This window comes from Prionailurus bengalensis, chromosome D1, assembly GCF_016509475.1.
Source record: "Prionailurus bengalensis isolate Pbe53 chromosome D1, Fcat_Pben_1.1_paternal_pri, whole genome shotgun sequence".
Lineage (NCBI taxonomy): Eukaryota > Metazoa > Chordata > Mammalia > Carnivora > Felidae > Prionailurus > Prionailurus bengalensis.
This window is the reverse complement of record NC_057346.1, coordinates 114,130,270-114,150,467: the sequence shown is the minus strand read 5'-3', so window position 1 is coordinate 114,150,467 and position 20,198 is coordinate 114,130,270. Positions and strand designations below refer to the sequence as shown.

Below are 20,198 nucleotides of genomic sequence, written 5' to 3'. Positions count from 1 at the left end.
TTCTGCCTCACGGCCGTGCTGTGTCTCTATGCTTTTTTAGATAATTTTCCGTATCGCTCATCCGTGTTTTCTGGTTGTGAGTGCACAGATCTCCTACGTGACTTGTGCGATTTGCTGTGTCGTGTTTCTGACATCACCCAAACGGTGTACTTTTCTTAATTTCGCTTTTGGATGGCTTCTTCCTAGCATGTTGACCTGGTGTCCTGTGGCTTTGCTAACCTTATTAGTTCTGGAAGCTTCTTTTTTTTTTTTTTTTTTTTTTTTTTTGGTAGATTTTTTAGGATTTTCTATGGAGATGATAGTGTTGTCCCAAACAGAGTCAGTTCTATTTATTTATTTTTTTTCCATTTCAACCTCTGTTGCTTTTTGTCCCTTGTTCTTGCCTGATCGCGGGCTGGGCCTCCACGGTGACGTTCAGTAAATGGTGAGGAGAGACCAGACCCCCCGCTTCTGCTTCCTGATCCCCGGGGGACGCTTGGTCTCTCGCCGTGAAGCACGATGCTAGCTGTGGCTTCTGGACATGCCCCTTAGCAGCTGGGAAGCCCCCCTCTTTCCACTGTTCCGGGAAGAGTGGCTATGGAGTGTGGCTGCTGGATTTCGTCAGACGCTTTTCCTGTATCTATTGATTATATATGTGTGTTTTTCTCCCTACTTTATTAATACGGTGAACTACACCGAGTGATTTTCAAATCGTGAACCGACCCTGAATTCTTAGTATAAAGCCTACTTGGCCATGGTGTGTTTTTTAAAAAATACATTGTTGGCTTTCATTTGGCCAACGTAACAGAGAGTTTTCACATCTGTGCTCACGAGGGATCGCGTCCGAGGTTTCTTTGCTCTCAGCGTCTTCGCTTTTGGCATTAGGTAATCAGTTGGGAACCGTTCCTGCTTTTTGGTTCCGGAAGATTTAGGGCAGAAATGCTGTTTTCTTCAGCGTTTGATAGGACATGCAAAGCCATCGGGCCTGGGGTTTTCTTCGTGGGAAGGTTTTTGGTTAGAAATTCAATTCTTTTCACAGGCTTAGGGCCATTCAGTTTATCGATTCCTTCCCGAGTAACTTTTGGTAGTTGGTATCTTTGACGTTTGTCCCCAAGGAGCCAGCCCCCCTCCCCATCCTAGGACCAGGGTCAGTCCCCTCTGTGGGAACGGGGGGACCCGGGGCTGTCCAGACACGGAGGACCCTCCTCGGTGCCCTGGAGGGGGGGCGCGGGCTGGAGGCTTGTATCTCAGAGCCGCTCCAGGCCCCCGCCCAAGCTGGCCGCCCGGCCGGGCGCCCCCCACTCTGGTGACGGCGGTGGGGGTTGAGGGGGGACTGAAGGTCAGACCTTCTCTGTTGCCTCCCAGCCCCGCTCCCTGGAAGGCCACCCCTTCTCGGAGGAAAGAAACTCAAGCAGACGGCCCTCGGAGACCACGGCAAGTCTGCTTTGCTGTTACACTTTTACTCTGTAAACTCCAGCCCTAAAACAACACACATCCTTCTGAAGCTGTTCACATATTAGCTCTTAAAACAGCAAAATCCGTGCACAATTTCCTCTCAATCCCTTAAAACATTCCTGAAAGAAGAAGAAGAAAAAAAAACTGTTGAAATTCAGCGCCTGTCATGAAAACCTCTGGATGTGCCGAGCCGGGCGAGGCACCCAGCCGTCAGGACACCGAGGAGCGGGGCCTCCGCACACGCGCGCCCCGCGGGGACCCGAAGCCCACGCGGGCCCGTCCTCCCCCGGCCGGCAGCCCCCCGCCGCCTCCGCTAAAGCAAACACCATTCAAACCAAGGCAGAGCCTTTCAACGCCTCAACCAGATAATTAGAAAGGGTTTTCGTCCCCAAGTCGCTCTCGGTTTGGTCAACTTCTCGTTCTGGGTGAATTCTTAAATGAGACGTTTTTAGCAGCTCGGGCCCTCGGCAAATAGAGACTCGGCCGCCGCCCTCTCTCCCCCAGCCCTGCCGGCTAAGGTGGCCGTCGCAGGGGTGGAACTTCTTTGGGGCTAACGGCCCTCGGCAGCGAGGTTCCGGGGCTGAAAATAAACCCCATTTAGCCGGCCTGGAGACGGAAATAGCCGTGCCTGGGGAAGACGAGGGATTTGCTTTAAATACGTGTAAAGCTGGCTGCTGGGGCGCCTGATGGTGTCTACAGCTGGGCACGGGCGGTCCCGGGGCCTCCCGCGCCCCCACCGCAAATTACAGGGCGGCCCGCCCGGCTACTCCCGTGTGCGCGAGGCCCCGAGCGTGATTCACGGGGCTCTTGGCCCCCAGGCCACGAGGTGGAAAGCCCCCCCCGCCCCCCGCCGCCTCTCTGACTGTTTAGTGTCCTGGAACACGGCACCCCCCACCCCGACACACACACACCCAACCTTTCCTGCCCCTGGGCCTTTGTTTCTGCTGGCCTTAAGCCTGGGGTAACTCTTCCAGCCTTTCGGGGTCTGTCTCCAAGAGCCCAGATTTTCCCGTGCAGCAGGGAAGGCACACAGGCCAGCGTTTGCCCACGCACAGAATGGCGCTGTCTCACCAAGGCCTACAGGACAGGACCCCTTCCCAGGAGGAGAAAGCTTTGGGGCCTGTGACCTGGACGTCCACAGGGACCTCCGTCCAGCTCTTGGTCTGACCTGGACGACGACCCCGAGCCCCCGGATGTGACTGCTGTTCCCTTCGGACCAGAAGCCCGTGATCAAGGGGTCGCCATGTGGATTTCCTCTGAGGCTGGGAGGGGAGGGGGGATCTGTCCCAGCGTCCGGTGGTTCCGTGGCTCGTAGATGTGTCCCCCCCACCTCTGCTCTCTCTGCACACGGCATTCTCCCTGCTCGTGTCCGTATCTCCCCCTTTTGTCAGGACACCAGTCATATGGGATCAGGGCCCAGCCTAGTGACCTGGCTTAACTAATTACACCTGCAAAGACGCTGTTTCCAAACAAGGTCCCGTTCGCCGTCCATGGGTCAGGACTTTAGCATACGAGGTTTTGGGGGAGACCCTTCAACCCCAAACGGTGCCTGGGTGAGGGGTGAGGAGTGGGTCTGTGGAGCAGGAGACACTCGGGATCACTCAGGACCTGTCCTGCTCTGGTGTGGGAGGCAGGTGGCCCTTGGGGACTATTGCCACCCGGCCAGCACCCTGGGGGTGGCATTGTGCTCGGAGCCAGGGACTTGGTCAGAGGGACACGGGAGAGGCCCCTGTGCTCAGGAATTCTTGAAAGAGATGCGGGGTGTCATTGAGTCCACCGAAGTGACGTTGGAAACTGCTTTGTCCACCCACAGTGCCATCGATGGGGGAGAAGGGACGGGGGGAGATGGAGTCACGGGGGAGGCAGCCACTGGGGGGGGCTACAGTATAAGCTCTCCCGACGGGAGCAGGGGCTGTTCCAAGCTTCGGGGGTGAGGCCGCAGCGATGGGAGAGGATAGTCCAGTGAAACTTGCCCACTCCGGAATGAGAAGGGAGGAGATACTACGCTGATCACCTCTCCCACCCGAAGGAAAATGAAGGAGACAACATCAGACAGCAAACGGTAAGCAGATCGAATCGGATGCATCCGGTTCTACACTAAACGTGAATGGCCTGAGAACCTCTGTTAAAAAGCAGGGACTCTCAGAAAGGTTTTTAATTCCATTTTTAACAAATACGTCGTTCAGGGGAATTCAGTAAAGCAAACTAATAACGGACGGTGGATAAACGAAGGAACGGCCGAGCCATGCTGAGCGCGTACACACGGACGCAGGGTGAATGGTGTCCGCGTCGGCACTCGACAGGCCCAGGCAAGGCACCACTTCTGGAGGAGACGGGGTTGTAAACGCTGACGTGTCAAACAGCGTAAGAGCTCCGTGAAGCAAAAGCTATTGGAGATGCGGGGCAAAGCGGGTTAGATGTGATCCCTGCAGGCGGCTTAATTGTACCTCTCAGAATAGGACGATTCTGGAAGATGCAGAATACGTGAGGGTGTGGACGGCTTATGTTGCGATGGGTTCTAACGGTAACCTGTGGTCCCTGCTGCTTACGGCTGTGTAACAAGCATCCCCCAACCCACGATCCAGCACTGTAACTATGGGTCTTCCTGACCGGGATCTAGTTCCTTACGCCCACGAACATTTGTAAAACCAGTCATTTCACTCGGCTGGGGTGGGGTGGGGTGGGGGTGGGAACCCAACACACTTTGAAAAATTGGGATGAAGTTGGCTGTGATCAAAACCCAATACAGTTAGAAATAAAGGATGACGAGGTTACCAAAAAGGCTCAGCTATTTGGGAATTAAGCAGCGAATGCTCTCGTGAATAACCCCCAGGACGAAGAGGTGAATGTCGGGCACGCCTGCCAGGCAGGGACACGGAAAGGCTCCCTCTGCGCCGTGGGAGGCACCTTCCGGGACTGCACCCCGACACCGACCACGGACACGTAATTTTCATCCCATCATCCACAGTTGGTTGGTAGTGGCTTCCTTGTGTTGTAAGTGTCACCTCCCCATGTGCGTTGAAATTCACTCATTGAAAGCAACTAATGGGTAAAACACACACATTAGATGGTCGCACGTACCGCGTGTCTACCGAGCGCCCTTCGCCGGGTGCTCCGGGGGGCGGCCATGGGCTGTATAGCCACTTCACCAGAATCCGGAAGAAGACAGCTGCCCAGGGCCCACTTCCTGGCTGTGTCTGCCTCTCCCCCCCACCCCCAGTCAGGTGTCTGTAGCGGTGGGGCCCTGGCCCACCTCCCGACCTCGGGAGCACCCGGGTGGGGAGGAGGCGGGCCGCGCTGACGTGCCCTGCGGTGCGGGCACGCTGTCTGGGGCAGGAAGCTGGGTCCTGGCACTGGTAACACGCGCAAAGTGACTGTGGCAGAGAGAGTCACTCTTCCCCTCCGGTGGTGGTGGTGGGGGGGGGTCTCTCAAGGCTGAGCTAGGAGGCCTGGGATCCGAGGATTACGGGCCTCAGGATGCGCCACGGCCGTGGGTGTGGTCGAGTTTCTGGTCTTGCTTTTACGCTCTGAGCCCCCTGGATACACACACAGCCGTGGGGCCCGGGCCCTGGAGTCTGCAGGTGCTACAGAGGAGGGGGCCGGGCTGGACGCCTGACTGGAGCCACTGAGGCTCCTCTGGGTGGGCAATGAGCTGTTGGCCGCAGGGACGACTGCTCAAAAGCTGTCCTCTGCTTCCCTTGCTCCCTGAAAGCCCGTCTGGCCCTGCAGAGGGGTTCCCCGGGGAGCCCACGCGCGGAGAGTCGGGACATCTGTGCCTCGCCCCGTTGGCCACTGAGCCTGCACAGGTGTACTGGCAGGTCTGATCGCGGCTCCCGTGAGGCCGGGGTGGGGGTGGGGGGGTGGCACAAGGTGAGCCCCGGGGACTGACCCCAGCCAGGGCGTCAGGAGTGGGGGGGAGCCCTGGAGCCTCGCCGCACCCTCAGGCGCCTGCTGGGGTGCGGAACAGGGGTGAGGGAGGCAGCCAGCCCCCCAGCAGCCTGGACGGTGGGCCTCCCTCGAGCGGCCTGCTCGGGCAGCGTCCGCGGCCCCTCACCAGGCCAGGGGACCGGACGGCCGCTGTTGCCCACTTGCAGGGCCCGGCTGCTGGGTAGATGGGAATATCCGTCCCCATGGTGATGGATCGAGGCTATGGCCTGGCCTGCTTGGCCCGCAGAATGGCCACCCCAGACAGCTGGCAGGTAGGGCTGCTTCTCGGGAGAACGCGGACCGGTGCCTCCTGAGTCGCCCCAAACCCGTGACTGTGTTTAAGGGGTGGGGCAGCACCCAAGGCCCGTCCAGGCCGTCGGCCTCCAGGCGGGGGGCTCCTGTCTCCTTGCTGTCTGATGGCTCACGGGGCCCTCCTGGGAATTCAGGGTGGCTAGCCTATTGGGGAGAGGCTGTGGGGCCCCAAACCACCGGTGACTTCAGGCAGGTGGGTCCCAGACCCGAGTTGGGGGGGAGGTGGGGGTCCATGTCCCAACAACAGGGAAGTATTGTCTGGCCTGGGGACACTGGGTCTTCCTGGGTCCCCCAGTCCCCCCGGAAGGCAGCACCCACCCCGGGTGAGGGGGCGCGGGGGAAGAAGCAGGCATGTCCCCCACCCAGAGTTTCCCGTGTGGCCCCTAGAGCACCAGCTGGGCGCCCTGCTGGGGCTCGGTGTGGACCGTGCTTCCAATGTGAAGACAGACCCCCAGCTCGGGAGACAGCTGAGGAGGTGGGGAGGGGCCCCCTGGGCTGGGATGAGTCCCACTGCCTCGGCAGGAGGGAGGTCGGGCCAGGGAGACACAGGTGAGGTCCAGGTGGAGGCGTCAAAGGCTTGGGATGCATCACACAGGGTCAGGGGTCGGATCAGGAGGGGCCCTCTGTGCTGCGGGCAGAGTGGGGGTTCCGACACGGATCGGGGTGGACTCGGGCCTCCGGGGGCGGCGTGCGAGCCCCAGACCGGCTCAGGGTTCTGCACGCCTCTGTGCCGAGCCCCCCCTCCCACCTGCTTGCCTGCCCCTGGGAGGTCACTTCTGTCTTGAGGCCCTTCAGTGCCACCCTGTCTTCTGGGTCTTTCCATGGCATCTCCACAGGCCCAAGCGGCCTGTCTAATGTCAGCCCTCCCCACAGCCCTGGGAAGTAGGCACCCCAGGACTCCCACTTTACAGACGAGGACCCCCACTCTACAGACGAGGACACTCGGACGTTGGCACGGTTGTGGGGCCCACCGGGGTCACCGCCTGCGTGTTGGGGATGCCGTATCCTGCCGTCCTGTGGGGGAGAGGGGCCCTCAGTGGCCTCTGTCCCAGCGCAGGGCTCCCCTCGGGCAGCAGGGCCCCTTCCCTGTACCCCCAGTGGCTGACCCGGGGCCTGGCCCACAGGCTGTGTGGACCAGGGAGCAAAGGGGTCCAGGCACACGGGCCCCCGCCCCAGCACGGGCCGAGGTGGGGCAGCGCTGGCGGGCGCGGGTGGGGCTGGTGGGCGCAAGTGTGGGCCGAGGGCCCCAGCTGTGCCCAGCACATGTCACCGGGAGGCCCCAGAGCCCTCACCGCGGGCGCGCGGCTGGGAGCAGCTGGCCACGGGCAGCTCCTGAACAAAGGGTGCTTTGAGCGGCCTGCACGCCTGCTCTGTACTCTCCAGCCAGCTGACTGTCCCGGGAATGCGCAGGCCAGCTCCCCCTGTGGCTCATGGGGTCCCGCTTGGAGTCAGAACAGCTGGGCTGGCCCCTGTGCTGTAGGGACCACAGCCCCCCCCCCCCGCCCCCGCCATGGGGACGCCTCCCGGCTCGTGGGAGGAGAGGAAGACCCTCACGCTGGTTGCCCACGGCCCCGCCCTGATGGGTGGCCTGGTCGGGTCCCCGTGTCCCCCTCGCCCTGTTCCAGGTCTCCGGGACCGCTTCTCCGCCGGCGAAATCCCGTTGACCCCGGGAAGTACGGGCATCCTGCCCCCTCTGGCGGTCCTCGGTGCGGGGCGGGGGTGGGGGGCAGGAGCTCCTGCAGAGTGGCCCCCACCCCCACCCCGGGGCTGCACCCCTAGTGGGCCACATCCAGCGCCCACAGGGCCACCGGGGAGGCAGCTGTGCTATTCGTCCTTGACCCTCATTCCTGCTCTTTGTCATTTCTCACCTGACAACCCGCGGGCCCCTGCACCCCACAGTCCCCGGCGCTTAATCCTTTGTGGTTCAGGCTCTATCTCTCTCCGAAATTTTTCATCATCGAGATAATAGAACAGTCACATCAGGGACCGCAGGGATCACAAGGATAAGGATCTGGGAGGCCGCCTTTCTGTTTAGCGAAAGAAGAAATATTTTCCGTCCCAAGAGTCGGGATGTGAGGTCGGCTAATCTGAGCGGGTTTAGCCTTCAGGCCGTCTTGCTCTCTGTCACATGTGAGTGGTTCGTGGCGGGGACGTTCCCGGCGCGCCTAAGTCATGCGATGCCAGCAGCACTGAGCCTCAAAACACGCGGGGCCTTAGACCAGCTTCCCGCTGATGAGGATGCAGAGTGGCTGATAAGGGACGACAGATGAGCGACCTTCATCCTTCTTGTCATTCTACACGGTTACGAAACGCTTGAGTAATCGCCAGCCTTCTCCCCGTGCGCGCGCGCAGCAGGAGCAACCAGATAAGCCCCTGCGTTTCTGAACCTTTATCTCCACTCTTGGGATTTGCGGAACTGCCGTCACGACAGTTCCCCCAGGACAGCGAGGGCAGGGGAGGGCCGCGGAGTCTGTCAGCAGAATGACAGGACTCCGGGCGAGGACCCCACGGCCAAGTCCCGGGGGCGGCGAGCCCGTGCCGTGGGGCGTCCGAGGCAGGGCCCAGAGCCTCCCGGGGAGGGACCCCGAGCCTGTGCAGGGCCCCACGTGCCCTGTCAACACCGCGATGAAACGGGGCGAGGGAGCGTTCAGAGACTCCGCGCTCACTGCCAGCCCCCTCCCCGGGTGGGCCCTTTGCACGCTGCCTCCTCTGCTGTCCCCGCAGAAGGGGACCCGGCGGGGTGCCTGGCATCGTTCCGTGAGCTCCCCTGACACCGGGCTAGCAGCGGGTCCGTGAAGACGGGAGCTTGTGCCCCAGGCCGACCGCGCAGTGACTCTCCCAGCCCCAAGCGGGGTGACGTTCGGGGCCCATCTCTCCACCCCGTGGGGCCGCCCCGAAGGTCCGCCGCGGGGCCCGCGGTGTGTCTGTTGTGGTCAGGCACACAGAGCACCACGTTCGCCATTTCCAAGGGCGCAGTCAGTGGCATTCGGTGCATTCACGGAGTTGTGCAACCACCACGCCCGTGTCGTTCCAGAACCGTCCCGTCCCCCCAGAGGAAAGCCCCTAACCGGGGACAGCCGCTCCCCACTCCTCCCTCCTCCAGCCCCTGGCATCCACTAATCTCTCTTTTCATAAAATCGTGGTGAAATACGCATACTATGCACTTTATCATATCTGTGTCGAGGTGCATGCAGAGCTCTGGGCGCTGAGCACGTTCATGCTGTTATGCAGCCGTCCCCACCCTCTGTCTCCAGAACTTTCCATCTTCCCAAATAGAAACTCCGTCCCCATGAAGCACAGACCCCCAGCCCCGGCGCCCCCCGTGCCACGCTCTTTTTTAAGAAAAAACCCAGGGGCGCCCGGGTGGCTCCGTCGGTTGAGCGTCCGACTTCGGCTCAGGTCACGATCTCACAGTTCCTGAGTTCCAGCCCCGCGTCGGGCCCTGTGCCGACAGCTGGGAGCCCGGAGCCTGCTTCGGATTCTGTGTCTCCCTCTTCCTCTCTGTCCCTCCCCTGCTCGCGTGCTGTCTCTCTCTCTCTCTCCCTCAAAAACAAATAGACATTAAAAGAAATTTGTTTTATTTCAATTTATTTGAAAAAGCAAAGCAGTTCACTCATTTCTCACTGCGCCGTCCCCCCCCCGCCCATCAACCGTCCATCTGTTCTCCGAACCCACAAGCTCGGTTTCGCGTGTATGTGCGGTTTCCACACGAGTGAAATCTCGGGGCATTTGCCATTTGCCGTGGTGCCCTCGAGATCCAGCTGTCGTTGCGGACGGCAGGGTTTCCTTCTCCTTCCGTGGGTGGCCTCCGGCCGCCGCCCTGCCTTGGCTGTCGTCAGTAACGCTGCAGTGAACGTGGGGGTGCGGGTATCTTTTTGAATCAGCGTCTTCATTTTCCCTGGATAAATCCCCAGGACTGGAGTTCCTGGGTCTTGCAGGAACTGTCACTTTCCGAGGCACCTCCACCTGGGCTCCATCCGTGGTGGCCACACCAGGTGGCGTTCCCTCCAGGGGCGCGCGAGGGCTCCCTTTCTCCACGTCCTCGCCGACACTTGAGGTTTCTTATCTTTTCTTACTCGAGCCTTCGTGACAGGCGCGCGGCGCTATCTCACCGCGGTTCCGATCCGCGTCGCCCTGATGGCGAGCACCCTTCTGGGTGTCTGTTGGCCGTCACGTCTTCTCTAGGGAAATGTTTGCTCAAATTCCTCACCTATTTTCCAGTTGGGTTCTTTGTTAGAACTTGTTTGGAGGATGATGCCAGATCACACCAGTAACACCGCTGAGAGCCACCCCTGACACCCAGCACCGGGGAGACCCACAGGAAGGGCCCAAGTCCGGCCCGAAACTCGCGGAATGACGCGGGTCAGGGTGGGGGGCTAGTCGGACGCTGGGACCCGTGAGGTCCGTGTCTCAGCTTTTGGAAGGTGGCAAATGCTTGGGTCTGTCCTCTGGTCTCAGCACCCGCCCTGGCCCACCGGCCCCTCGGCCATGAAGCTGACACTGGCCGGGGTGGGAGGGGTCCCCCCCATCCCTCTGGTTTGACTGTGGTCTCCGAGAGCTCCTCTCGGAGGACAGCCTCTGTCCTTGTATCTGCAGGGCAGAGCTCAGGGCCGCACTCCCTCAGCGTCCCGGCCTCCCGGCCCACATCCTTGACCTGCTGCACACCTGGGGTCACACAGGCACCACGTGGAGCTGGCCGAGAGGGCCCCTGGGCTGGCTGTGCTATCGGTGGGGGAGCCACGTGGCTTCCACAGGGGTGGTGGGTGCGGCTCCCAGGAGGTGGGGGGTATCGAGCTGGACCGAGGAAGGGTAAGGACCCAGAGTGGGGAGCTGGGGGGAGGGGAGCACCTGGGGTGTGGGCCTGCCGCGGGCCAACGGGAGGCTCTCAGGATAGGGTAGGGGGGTGGGGCCCTGGGAGGGGGGCCACAGACCCCGACCCTCTGGTATGGAAGGTGCGGAGCAACAGCAGAGGCTTGAGCAGTGAGCCTGGGGGGAGGTGACAGCTGTTGGCAGGCTCTGGGCGCCCTGTAGTTCACCTTTGGGGCTTGCGTAGGGCCTGGAAAACAAAGACAGAAGAGTCTGGGGCCGGTCTGCTCCTGCCAGGGTGGAGAAAACTCAGGGCACAGAGGGTGGCCGGGGGGGGGGGGTCACCCTTTCCGGGTCTGGGCCACTGGGGCTGGAAGCTGGCCTCCCTTAGCCCAGAACTAATGAGCTTGCTGTGGTCCGGGGGGACGTCATACCTGAATCGGGGGTGACACCACGGGATGACAGAGGTCAGTCCTCATGCAGGCTCCCCGCCACCGGTCTCTGCAAGTGGACGGTCAAGGCCAGTCACAGCCCCGCAGCAGCCTCCAGCCCTCCTGTGAAAACATTCCAAGGCCCCTGCTGGGCCACAGCCCCCGCCGGAGCCCAGGCCAGTGGACAGGTGGCTTCAAGAGAGAGCAGTGGGCCGGGCTGGCCAGCAAGCCTGCCCGTGGGGTGCTTGAGCCACGGCGAGCCCCCCGCAGCCCCAGCACGCAGCACCCAGCTCTGAGGGCCCGGCTGTGGCCTTGACCCTGAGTGCCACCTCACCCAGCACTCCAGGCAAACATCCGTCCCACCGCCTCATGCCCCGTCCCCATCCCCTCCCAGCGTGCGGGCAGCATGGCACCTCGAGCTCAGCCCCGCCCGGGGCCTGGGCCTCGCTTACACACGGTGAGCGCCCCACGCGGCCCGCCGGGCCTCGCGCTGCATTCCAAACTCAAACAGGATTTGAGGATTAGCATTGTTTTAAATTATTCCTACACCTCACCCCTCCAGGGGGGAGTCCGTGTTCTCAGGCAGCCAGCCCTGGGAGAGCGGGGGTAGCTCCGGACCAGGTTCTCCCCACGAGTGAGACGAAGATGATTCGGGTCTCCGCAATCAGCAATCCCTGATTGTTCGTTATCTTGAGGTCTTTCAGAAGACGTTTCTTGCGCTTTGAGTCTACGCGGGGCACAGCTGAGGAAGGGATTTAAATGGCAAGAATTGCATGAAAACAAGAACGAAAACTATGGAATGACTGATAAGCCGGATGGTGTGTGGATGTGCAGGCAGAGCGGGGAGGGAGGCCCCGAGGACGGCTCTTTTGGGGACCCCCTAGTGGCCAGGTGACCCCTTCTCCACAAAGATGCCGGTGCCCGTGTCTCCTCTTGGGGAACACGGAGGTGACGGCCAAACCCTGGAGGCCCGTGGTGCATTCAGACCTCGCCCATCACAGACCTCGCCATCCTCCCGCCTGCCGGGATCCGGCAGGGCCGGGTTCTTGGGGGACACGTGAACAGGACGGAGCCTTGCGAGCGGGGGGCCGTCGGCCCCGCTCTCTCGTTCGCCCGGTGGATCCACACTGAATGCCAACCGGGGCAGGCCCTGGGTTGTGGGGCTGCGGAGCGGGGGATGGGCGGTGCACGTGGCCACTGCCCCCGTGAGGTCACACGCCCCCTGCCCCCTCCAGGGCACGCACGACCCCCCCCCCCAAGGATTCAGTGTTATGAACAGAACTTTTTTGCAAAAGGAAAGAGGCAAACTCTCCTAGGCTTCCCCCCGTATCCACTGAGCTTGCCCCCAACACTGGGGGCAGTGTCCCGCCACCGCCTCGTGGCGGGGAGGGCAGGGGTGCGCTACGGACTAGGACCTGCCCTGTCACCCCGTGAGGCCCCCTGCCAGGGCCGGACTCCAGGGGCAGGAGGATCAGCATTGCTGTCTTCGTCCGGCTCCTTCCCCTGAGCCGGCAGTCTGGCCACTGACACGTCCGTCACGCCTTCCCCCCGGACCCCATCGTGGTCCTGGCCTCCACGGTCGTCCTCCGCGTGGGCTCCAAGGGGCAGGTTTTTGGGCCACCCCAGGGCCCATCCCTGTTGGGGCAGGTGTCAGAACCTCCTTCCTTTATAAGGCTGAGTGATATTCCCTCGTACAGATGGCCCCCATCAGGGTTTGGGGGGACAGCGCTGAATCTCTACGTCACTCTGGTGCCGGCAGCTTCTCTGCGGTCCAGGACGGGGGCTGTGCCTCCCTCCTTTCATTTCTTGGCATGATATCTTCAGGTTTCACCGCACCCGGCTTTTGCCTCCTTTGTTAACTCACAACTCCCGGATTCCTTCTGATGCGCCTGTAAACGAAATTGTTTTAGTCGTTTCTTTTAAAGATTGTTCGCGGTTGGTGGAAACGATACAAGCGACACAGAAATGCAGTTGCTTCGTGCTTCTTGACTCGCACCCGCCTTGCTGAATTCTGCAACCATCTACCCGGCGTGTTGTGTGTGTGTGTGTGATCTTTGCAGTTTGCTACACGTAGGTTCACATCCCCTGCGAGCAGAGATGGTTTTGCTCGTCCTTGCCGATTGCGATGGCTTTTAGCTCTCTTCCGCGCCCAGCCGCTCTGCCTGCGTCGTTTAGCACAGCGTCGAATGCGACGAAGGGAAAGCTCCCGTCGATGTAGCGTGTGCCGTGGGGTTTGCAGGTGTGGCTTTTATTACATGCAGGCACTATCCCTGCGTTCCTGATTTCACTGGTTTTAGCAGGAAAAGGTGGGCAATTCTGTCACATGCTTTTTTCGCAGCGACTCAGGTCGTGCGTTTTTACCCCGTTCTGTTGACGTGACGGGTTGTAGCTGATCGGTCTCCCTACGCCGGGCCCCCCTTCCGACGGCAGTTCCACTCGGTCACAGTGTGTGATCTTTCCGACAGGCTACTGAGCTGGCTGCTAGTATTTTCTCGGGCGTTTCTGCACCGGTGCTCACAACGGAGGCCGATCTGGGCTCCTCGTTCCTTACGTGTAGCGTCCTTGTCTGGCTTCATTCTGGCCTCGCAGGACAAGTCAGGAAGTGTTCCCCTCTTCAGTGTTTTGGAGAAACTTGGGAGCGATCGGGGTTACTTCTTCTCCAGATGTTTGGTAGGTTTCACCAGCGGAGCCGTCGGGCCCACGGCTTGTCTTTGTTGGGAGAGTTGTGCTCACGGGTGCAGTCTCCTCGCTAGCTCTGGATCCGTCAGGATTTCCCGCCCCTCCTCATCCATCTGTCCATTTCACTACATTGTCGTTTGTTTCCCTTTGAACGTGGTTTTCGTACCGTCTCTCTTCGCTTGTCCGCCTAGCCACCCGCCCATCACCCGTCCTCGGTAGCCTGGGTGTTAGCCCTTGGGGTCCCGGCGTCCCCTCCTCGAGGTGCGCTGACTGCAGACTGAGCCCTGGCCGTGGAGCGGCTCCGCCAGAGGTGTCCTCGAGGCCTCTGCCCTCCTCCTCCTCCTCCTGCCACCCACCTCCCTCCCCTGCCCTGGGGCGCTCCGGCCCCCGGGCCCCGGCAGAGCTGACAAGTGTCCCCGGATGCTGTGTCCTTGGTGGCGTGGTGGCTGTGAGGTGAACGAGGGACCATCTCACGAGGATGGATGCTCTCTGACGCGCAAATCAGGATGCACGGCCTGAGCTCTGGGGGCTCGGTGGCTTAAACGAGTGCGGCTGGAGGACGCGAGCCCAGGTCATCACGTGCCTCGGGGCCAGGCGAGGACGCGAGACCTGAGCCGCTGTTGAGCCCGGGTGTGGATGTGGCCTGGCTGGGCCCCGGTCTGAAGAGCAGCAGGTGTCTGCTGGGGGGGAGTGGGTCCGGCCTTGGGCCACTGGCCCATCCCAGTGGGCTGCGTGCTTCCCCCCAGACCCAGGCCAGGACCCAGGCCGGCCGCTCTTGGGGGTCTCTGGGTGGAGGCCCCGGCTCACGCCCCTCTGCCCCGCAGGAGATTGTGCTGGTGGTGTTCTTTGGGACGGAGTACGTGGTCCGCCTCTGGTCGGCAGGCTGCCGCAGCAAGTACGTGGGCATCTGGGGGCGGCTGCGCTTTGCCCGGAAGCCCATCTCCATCATCGGTGAGTTGTGCCTGCACCCAGGGGAGCTTCGCGCGAGGTTTCGGGGCGCGGGCTGGCACCCTCCCCAGAAAGGGGGACCCGGCAGCCTGGGAGCGGGGCTGGGAGGTGGGCCGGGTGGGCCCGTGTGCCTGAGACGGAGGGCCGCTCTCCCGTCCGAGTGGCCCCGTCCTCCTGACCGCCGGGCCCCTTCCCCCGAGCCAGCGGCCTGGCTGTTGACACGCCGCCCTTCCCCCCTCCCCAGACCTCATCGTGGTCCTGGCCTCCATGGTTGTCCTCTGCGTGGGCTCCAAAGGGCAGGTGTTCGCCACCTCGGCCATCAGGTACACCTGGGCCACAAGCTCTCCCGGCTGGGGGTGCGAGGGCCGCGGGGCAGCATGCTGGGTGGGGGCACGCGCTCAGGCGCCACAGCGAGGTCGGCCGCCCGGGTTAGAGACCCAGCGAGAGCACCTCTGGGCCTTAGGCTGTGACCTCCCCCATCTGGGGGCCTCAGTTTGCCCATCTGTAAACCGGGGTGATCCCAGGGCCATGCCCAGAAGGTGGTCTGGGGACCAAAGGGATATGGGGGTGGACGGGTCCAGCTGGGGCCTGGCGTGCCCCCCCCTACCCAGCCCTGACCCTGTGCTTGGGGTGGGGGGGGGCGGGGAGGCTGGCACGGCGGTGAGCGGGCAGACCCAGAGCCAGGCTTTGAGGGGCCGAGCAGGGGCCCGGGGCTGTTGCGAGGCGCCTGGGCCGGTGAGTCGGGGGCAGGGGCACAGAGGCGTCTCCCCCGCAGGGGCATCCGCTTCCTCCAGATCCTGAGGATGCTGCACGTTGATCGCCAGGGAGGCACGTGGAGGCTGCTGGGGTCTGTGGTCTTCATCCATCGCCAGGTGGGTGGTCTGGCTGGGGCGCGGGGGTCCCGGCTGTGGTGCCAGCATCCTGGCCAGCCGGCCGGACGATGCGCCCGTGTTCCTTCCAGCTGGGGACAAGAGGCTGGGGGCAGAGCTAGGGGCAGACGTGTAGGGTGGAGAGAGAATCTGAAAGAGGCAGGCGGGAACAGTCCCCCGACTGAAGACGGGCGCGTCACCACGGGTCTCGGGGCAGAGCCGGGCGGCCGGCGAGCCTGTGTAAGCCGGCCCGTCTGTCCAGGCGGCGGCCGGGGCCCGACCCTGGCCAGTGGGGAGACAGGTGGAGACGGGCCCCGCGTGGGCACGTGGACCACGTGGGATCCACGTGGAACCGTCTGGGGCAGGCCCCCGGCCTGTGCCGCCTGCCGGGAAGGTCACAGAGGCCTGGGCGGCCGTGGGTGCTCCGCCGACCCGCGCCCCTGTGCCCGCACTGCCCCCAGGAGCTCATCACCACCTTGTACATCGGCTTCCTGGGTCTCATCTTCTCCTCGTACTTCGTGTACCTGGCCGAGAAGGACGCCGTGAACGAGTCGGGTCGAGTGGAGTTCGGCAGCTACGCGGATGCCCTGTGGTGGGGGGTGGTAAGTAGAGGCAGGCACCCCGGGCGGCGGAGGGGAGGGAAGCCACCCCGGGGGCCGAGGGCACTGCGGGCCTGGGCCACGGGCTCCTCACGCGAACGTGGGGAAGGGTGCCCGCGGGAAGGTTTGCGCCGGGAGCCGGCAGCGCGCGGCCCTCGCTCCGAGGGGGGGACCCACAGTCGACCCTTTGTCTCCGGGCACGTGCCGGGGCCGGGCCCTCTGCTGCCCTTCACCCTGGGGGGGGGGGGGCATGTGCCCTGCCGTCTGGGAGGGTTTGCGCTGGCCCCAGGACTATCCCTGCACCAAGGAGCGCCACGTTAAACGGCAAACAGCACCGTGACACGAGGGCGGGGGGACCTCCCGAGGAAGAAGTGCTTCCCTGTCCTGGCCGGGCACCAGGCCTGCCTGCGGGTGCCGTAGCTGGGCCCGGCCCGGAGAGGTGCCGGTTCCCCCCCCCCACAGGGCCCCCAGGCTCTCCTGGCTGTGGAGATGGGCTCCTTGGGTGCACCGAGGGCAGGGCCCGGCGCCCCAGTGCCACCTGTAAGTGGCCCTGCTGGGCTGGGCAGCTCTCGGCTCCCTGGGCCGCGAGGCTGCTGGAGAGGCGGTCACAAGGGAGAGGGCGGCGGGCAGGGGTGGGGGGCGGGCAGGGGTCCTGGTGGGTCAGCCTTGCAGGGGCCCAAGGGGACATTCCGCTGAGGACCAGTCATTGCTGTGGACAGCCAGGTGAGGCCTCGGCCAGCCACGTGCGCCCTGAGTCCTGGCCGCGTCCTTGCCGTGTGGGCCGTGGAGAGACTTCAGGGCATGAAGGGCGCCCCTGACCACACCCTCCACCCACAGCCTGGCTTCGAGGGGAGGGGGGTTCCAGGCACTTGACTGCAGGTGGACCCGGGCCCAGGATCAGCACGCACAAGGCCCCGAGGCGGCCCGGGGCGGACTCGTGCTGTGGGGAGAGACAGGGGCGTGGGCCACGGGCCGGGCCCCCACACTCCCCAGCTTTCCGTGGGGTACGGTGCTCCCTCCTTCAAAGTGCTCTGGAGTGTGAGCAGCCAGTGCCCGGGAGGGCCTCCCACGGGGCCAGGAGCGGGGGTCAGGGAGACCGCAGTGGACACCGACCCCTGCTTCAGGCTGAGTGCGGCTGCGTGGGGAGGGGAGCCCCTTGGAGCTGGGGGCAGGGCGGCCGATGTCCGGACTGATCGGGGAGGGGCTGAGGAGAGGGTCCTGGCCTTCACGGGGTGTGGTGACGCCTCGGGGCCAGCGCCGTCCCCGGCCGTGTCTGTCCCCAGCCTCTTCCTTCCGGAAAAAGCGGGCCTTGCTCTCCTCTGGGCCTCCCTGCCCTCCTCCAGAAAGGAGACCCTTCCCAGTCCGTCCAGGTGCGGCAGGAAGCCACCCGGCAGCCCCCCCGGGTGGACACATGCCCCTGCCGTGTCCGTGTTCCACGCCCGTGAGGCCGAGCACACAGAGGGGGCTCCCGACGTGGGCGAGTCTGTGTGTTTTCTGGAAGCTTCCAGCGTGCCAGGCCGCTCGAGGGACCCGACTCGGGGCTGAGGAAAGCCCGGGTTCCGGCCTCCGTCTGCCCGTGCGCCCGTGCCCCCATAGGCCCAGGCGAGGCGGGCCCCGGCAGGTCTGGGGGCAGGGAGGGGCAGGGAGGGGCGGGCCCCGGTGCCGGGCCCGTGCGGGCACAGGCTGTCCGGAGCCGGGAGGAGGTGTGTGGGTGAGCGCCCGGGGCCCGGCTGATAAGCGGTGCCCAGCCTTGGCACCGGCCTCCCCGCCTTCCCGGGGCCGCCGAGGCTGCTCCCCTGCCCCCCGCCCTCGGCGGAGCAGCGCCCCCACTCCCACACCTGTGCAAACATCCGCCCGCCGGCCGGGAAAACGGCCCCTTTGTGCCCAGCTTGGCACCGGTGCCCCAGCCCTCGCCGTCAGCTGCAGCCCCAGCCTCGGCCACCGCGGGCCCTGGCCCGGCCATTGTTCCCGCCGGGCCCTGCGCCTCTGGGCCGCCCCGGGCCCCCCGCCCCCCGGGGCTCCGGGGCAAACGGCTCCCATTCATCGCCGCGGCTGCCCCTGCAGCTGTCCGGGCGGGAGCGGCCCCCGAGCCTTGAGTTATGGGCTGTGTTCCTGGCGCGTCGCGGACAAACAGAGCTCAAGGAAAGCGAGACGGGGCCGGCCCCGACTGGGGCTTTGAAGCCAGTGTGGCGGCCTGTGACTGCGCCCGGCAGTCGCTCCCGACCCGCTCCCGAGGCCCGGCCCCGCTCGCCTCTCCGGGGAGGGGGGGCGCCGGCCCGGGCCCGAGGCGCCCCCTCCGGGACGGGCAGAGGAGGGGGTGCCGCCAGGGGCCACCCCGGGGGGGGGCGGAGGGGGGAGGGCGAAGGCTGCTGGCCGTGCTGGGGCAGGGCGGGGGGGGGGTTCCGGTCCCCACACCGGGTCCGCCTCACTCCCCACGGCCGGGCCGGGGGCTGGCCAGAAGCCAGACCCGCTTCTCAGCGTGTCGCGGGCCAGAGCCCGCGAGGGGGCGTCTGGGCCGCGGGAGTCCGGCGGGTGGGTGGGAGAAGGGCTGTGGGTGCCACGGGGGCGGCCCCGGGTGTCCTCAGCACGGAGGTCCAGCGGTGTCCGTGGTACGAACGCAGTGCGGACGGGCCCGTGGAGCGGTTCCGTCCGTGGCCCCCAGGACAGTGGCTGTGCCAGGCTCCCGGGGAGGCTGTAACCAAGTCCCGCAGACCGAGGCGCTCAAAGCGTGAGAAACGTGTCCTGCCCCAGTCTGGAGACCAGAAGTCCGAGATCAAAGCCTGGGCAGGGCTGCGCCCGCCGCGGAGGCTCTCGGGGAGGGTCCTTCCTGCCCGTGCTAGTTTCCGGGGGGTTCGGGCGTCCCCGCGCTGGTGGCCGCATCTCCTGCCTCTTGTAAGGACACTTGTCGTTGGCTTGGGACCTGCCTGGATGAATGAAGCAGGATGATCTCAGCTCGGGATCTTAACGTGACCACCTCGACAGAGGCCCTGTTTCCCAAGGCACTCCCGTTCCGAGGGTCTCGCGGACACGAATGTTGGGGGGACGCTATGCCGCAGCCCGGGACCGCCGTGTGCCGGCCAGACTTCACGAGAAGTCCCCTCGCCTCCCCCAGCCCCAGTCCCTAGGTTGTCCAGCGAGGGTGACAGCTCAAAGGCCGCGTGTCTCCCCACCCCACCCCCCGTGCCCCCTGCCGGGTGGGGACGCCCGGCTCTGGTGTGCAAGCCCCCTGTTCCCCCAGGTGTGGCGCCCCGTGCCTGGCTGCTGAGGTGTTTGGGGAGGATTTAAGACCTTTTTCTGTGCCCTTGGAACAAAATGCGTTTGTTTGTGTTAAAGTTTGAGTGGAGGGAAAAGCCGTTCTTGCAAACACGGGCTCCTCTGTTTAGTGCCCGGGGGTCTCTAAAATCGGGAGGCTGCTGGGCTCTGTTTACCCCCCGCATCTAAATTTAGAATTTAGCGCAAAAATGCTGGAAGCCCGTCCCTGCGTTTCAGCCCGACCCTTGCCAGTCTCGGCAGCTGGCGGCTCCAGAGGGGTCCGGGCTCCGGGGCTCCTACATCCTGGTAGTGTGAGGTCACAAGGGTCTGGGGGCTGAGGAAGGGCCTGCGTGAGGACAGGACCCCCCCAGACGTCCACGTGCACCTCATCTGAAGCTGGAAAAACCGAGGCCCTGGGCCCCCAGGGCGGCAGGCCGGGCCCCCAGCCCAGCGCTCAGACCCCACCCGTTCCAGGCCTCGTTCTCTGCTGGAGCTCTCCGCAAAGCCTGAGAGTGCTGTGCAGCTGGGAAGCGAGGTCCGCAGGACCCCGGGCACAGTCTTGTGCCCATTAGACATCAGGTAGGGGTGAGGGTGGTGGGCTCTGGGAGCCTTCCCCAGAGAAGGACCCGGACAGTGGGTTTTGCAGGATGCGTAGGAGTGCGCAGGGTGAGCACATCTTCTTGTACTCGCTGTGCACTGGCTGATCCCTGGGGAGGAGTTCTCACGTGACCTGGTGGGCCCAGTGAGGGTGGTACACGGGATTGGTTTGTTCTTGGGGCGGGGGGGGGGGGGGTTCAGCTCATGTCAGTGAGGGTAGGAGCTTTCCAGCTTCGGCCCCAGGGAGAGACACGTGGTCAGCCTCAGGAGACAGGAAGATAGGAAGCCGTGGTCAGCAGCGGGGGGCAGAGCCACCCGTGGAACTGCATCTCAGCTGCACCGCT

At 64.0% G+C, this 20,198-nt stretch overlaps 1 protein-coding gene and 1 long non-coding RNA gene across 4 annotated transcripts in view; one reads left to right on the top strand and one right to left on the bottom strand.

Moving 5' to 3' along the window:
- The window catches only part of KCNQ1 (potassium voltage-gated channel subfamily Q member 1), a 320,612-nt gene that overhangs the window by 65,737 nt on the left and 234,677 nt on the right, over positions 1-20,198 (top strand). For all 3 annotated transcript variants that reach the window (XM_043582001.1, XM_043582003.1, XM_043582004.1), the window contains exons 3-6: positions 14,414-14,540; positions 14,782-14,860; positions 15,313-15,409; positions 15,868-16,008. In XM_043582001.1, coding sequence (XP_043437936.1) covers positions 14,414-14,540; positions 14,782-14,860; positions 15,313-15,409; positions 15,868-16,008 — 444 coding nt within the window. The remainder of the gene's footprint in view (positions 1-14,413; positions 14,541-14,781; positions 14,861-15,312; positions 15,410-15,867; positions 16,009-20,198) is intronic.
- LOC122484119 lies at positions 9,203-14,327 on the bottom strand. The gene is made up of 3 exons (XR_006297541.1): positions 10,914-14,327; positions 10,339-10,729; positions 9,203-9,883 (listed from the first exon to the last, which is right to left on the bottom strand). It is a non-coding gene; the product is annotated as an uncharacterized LOC122484119 (long non-coding RNA).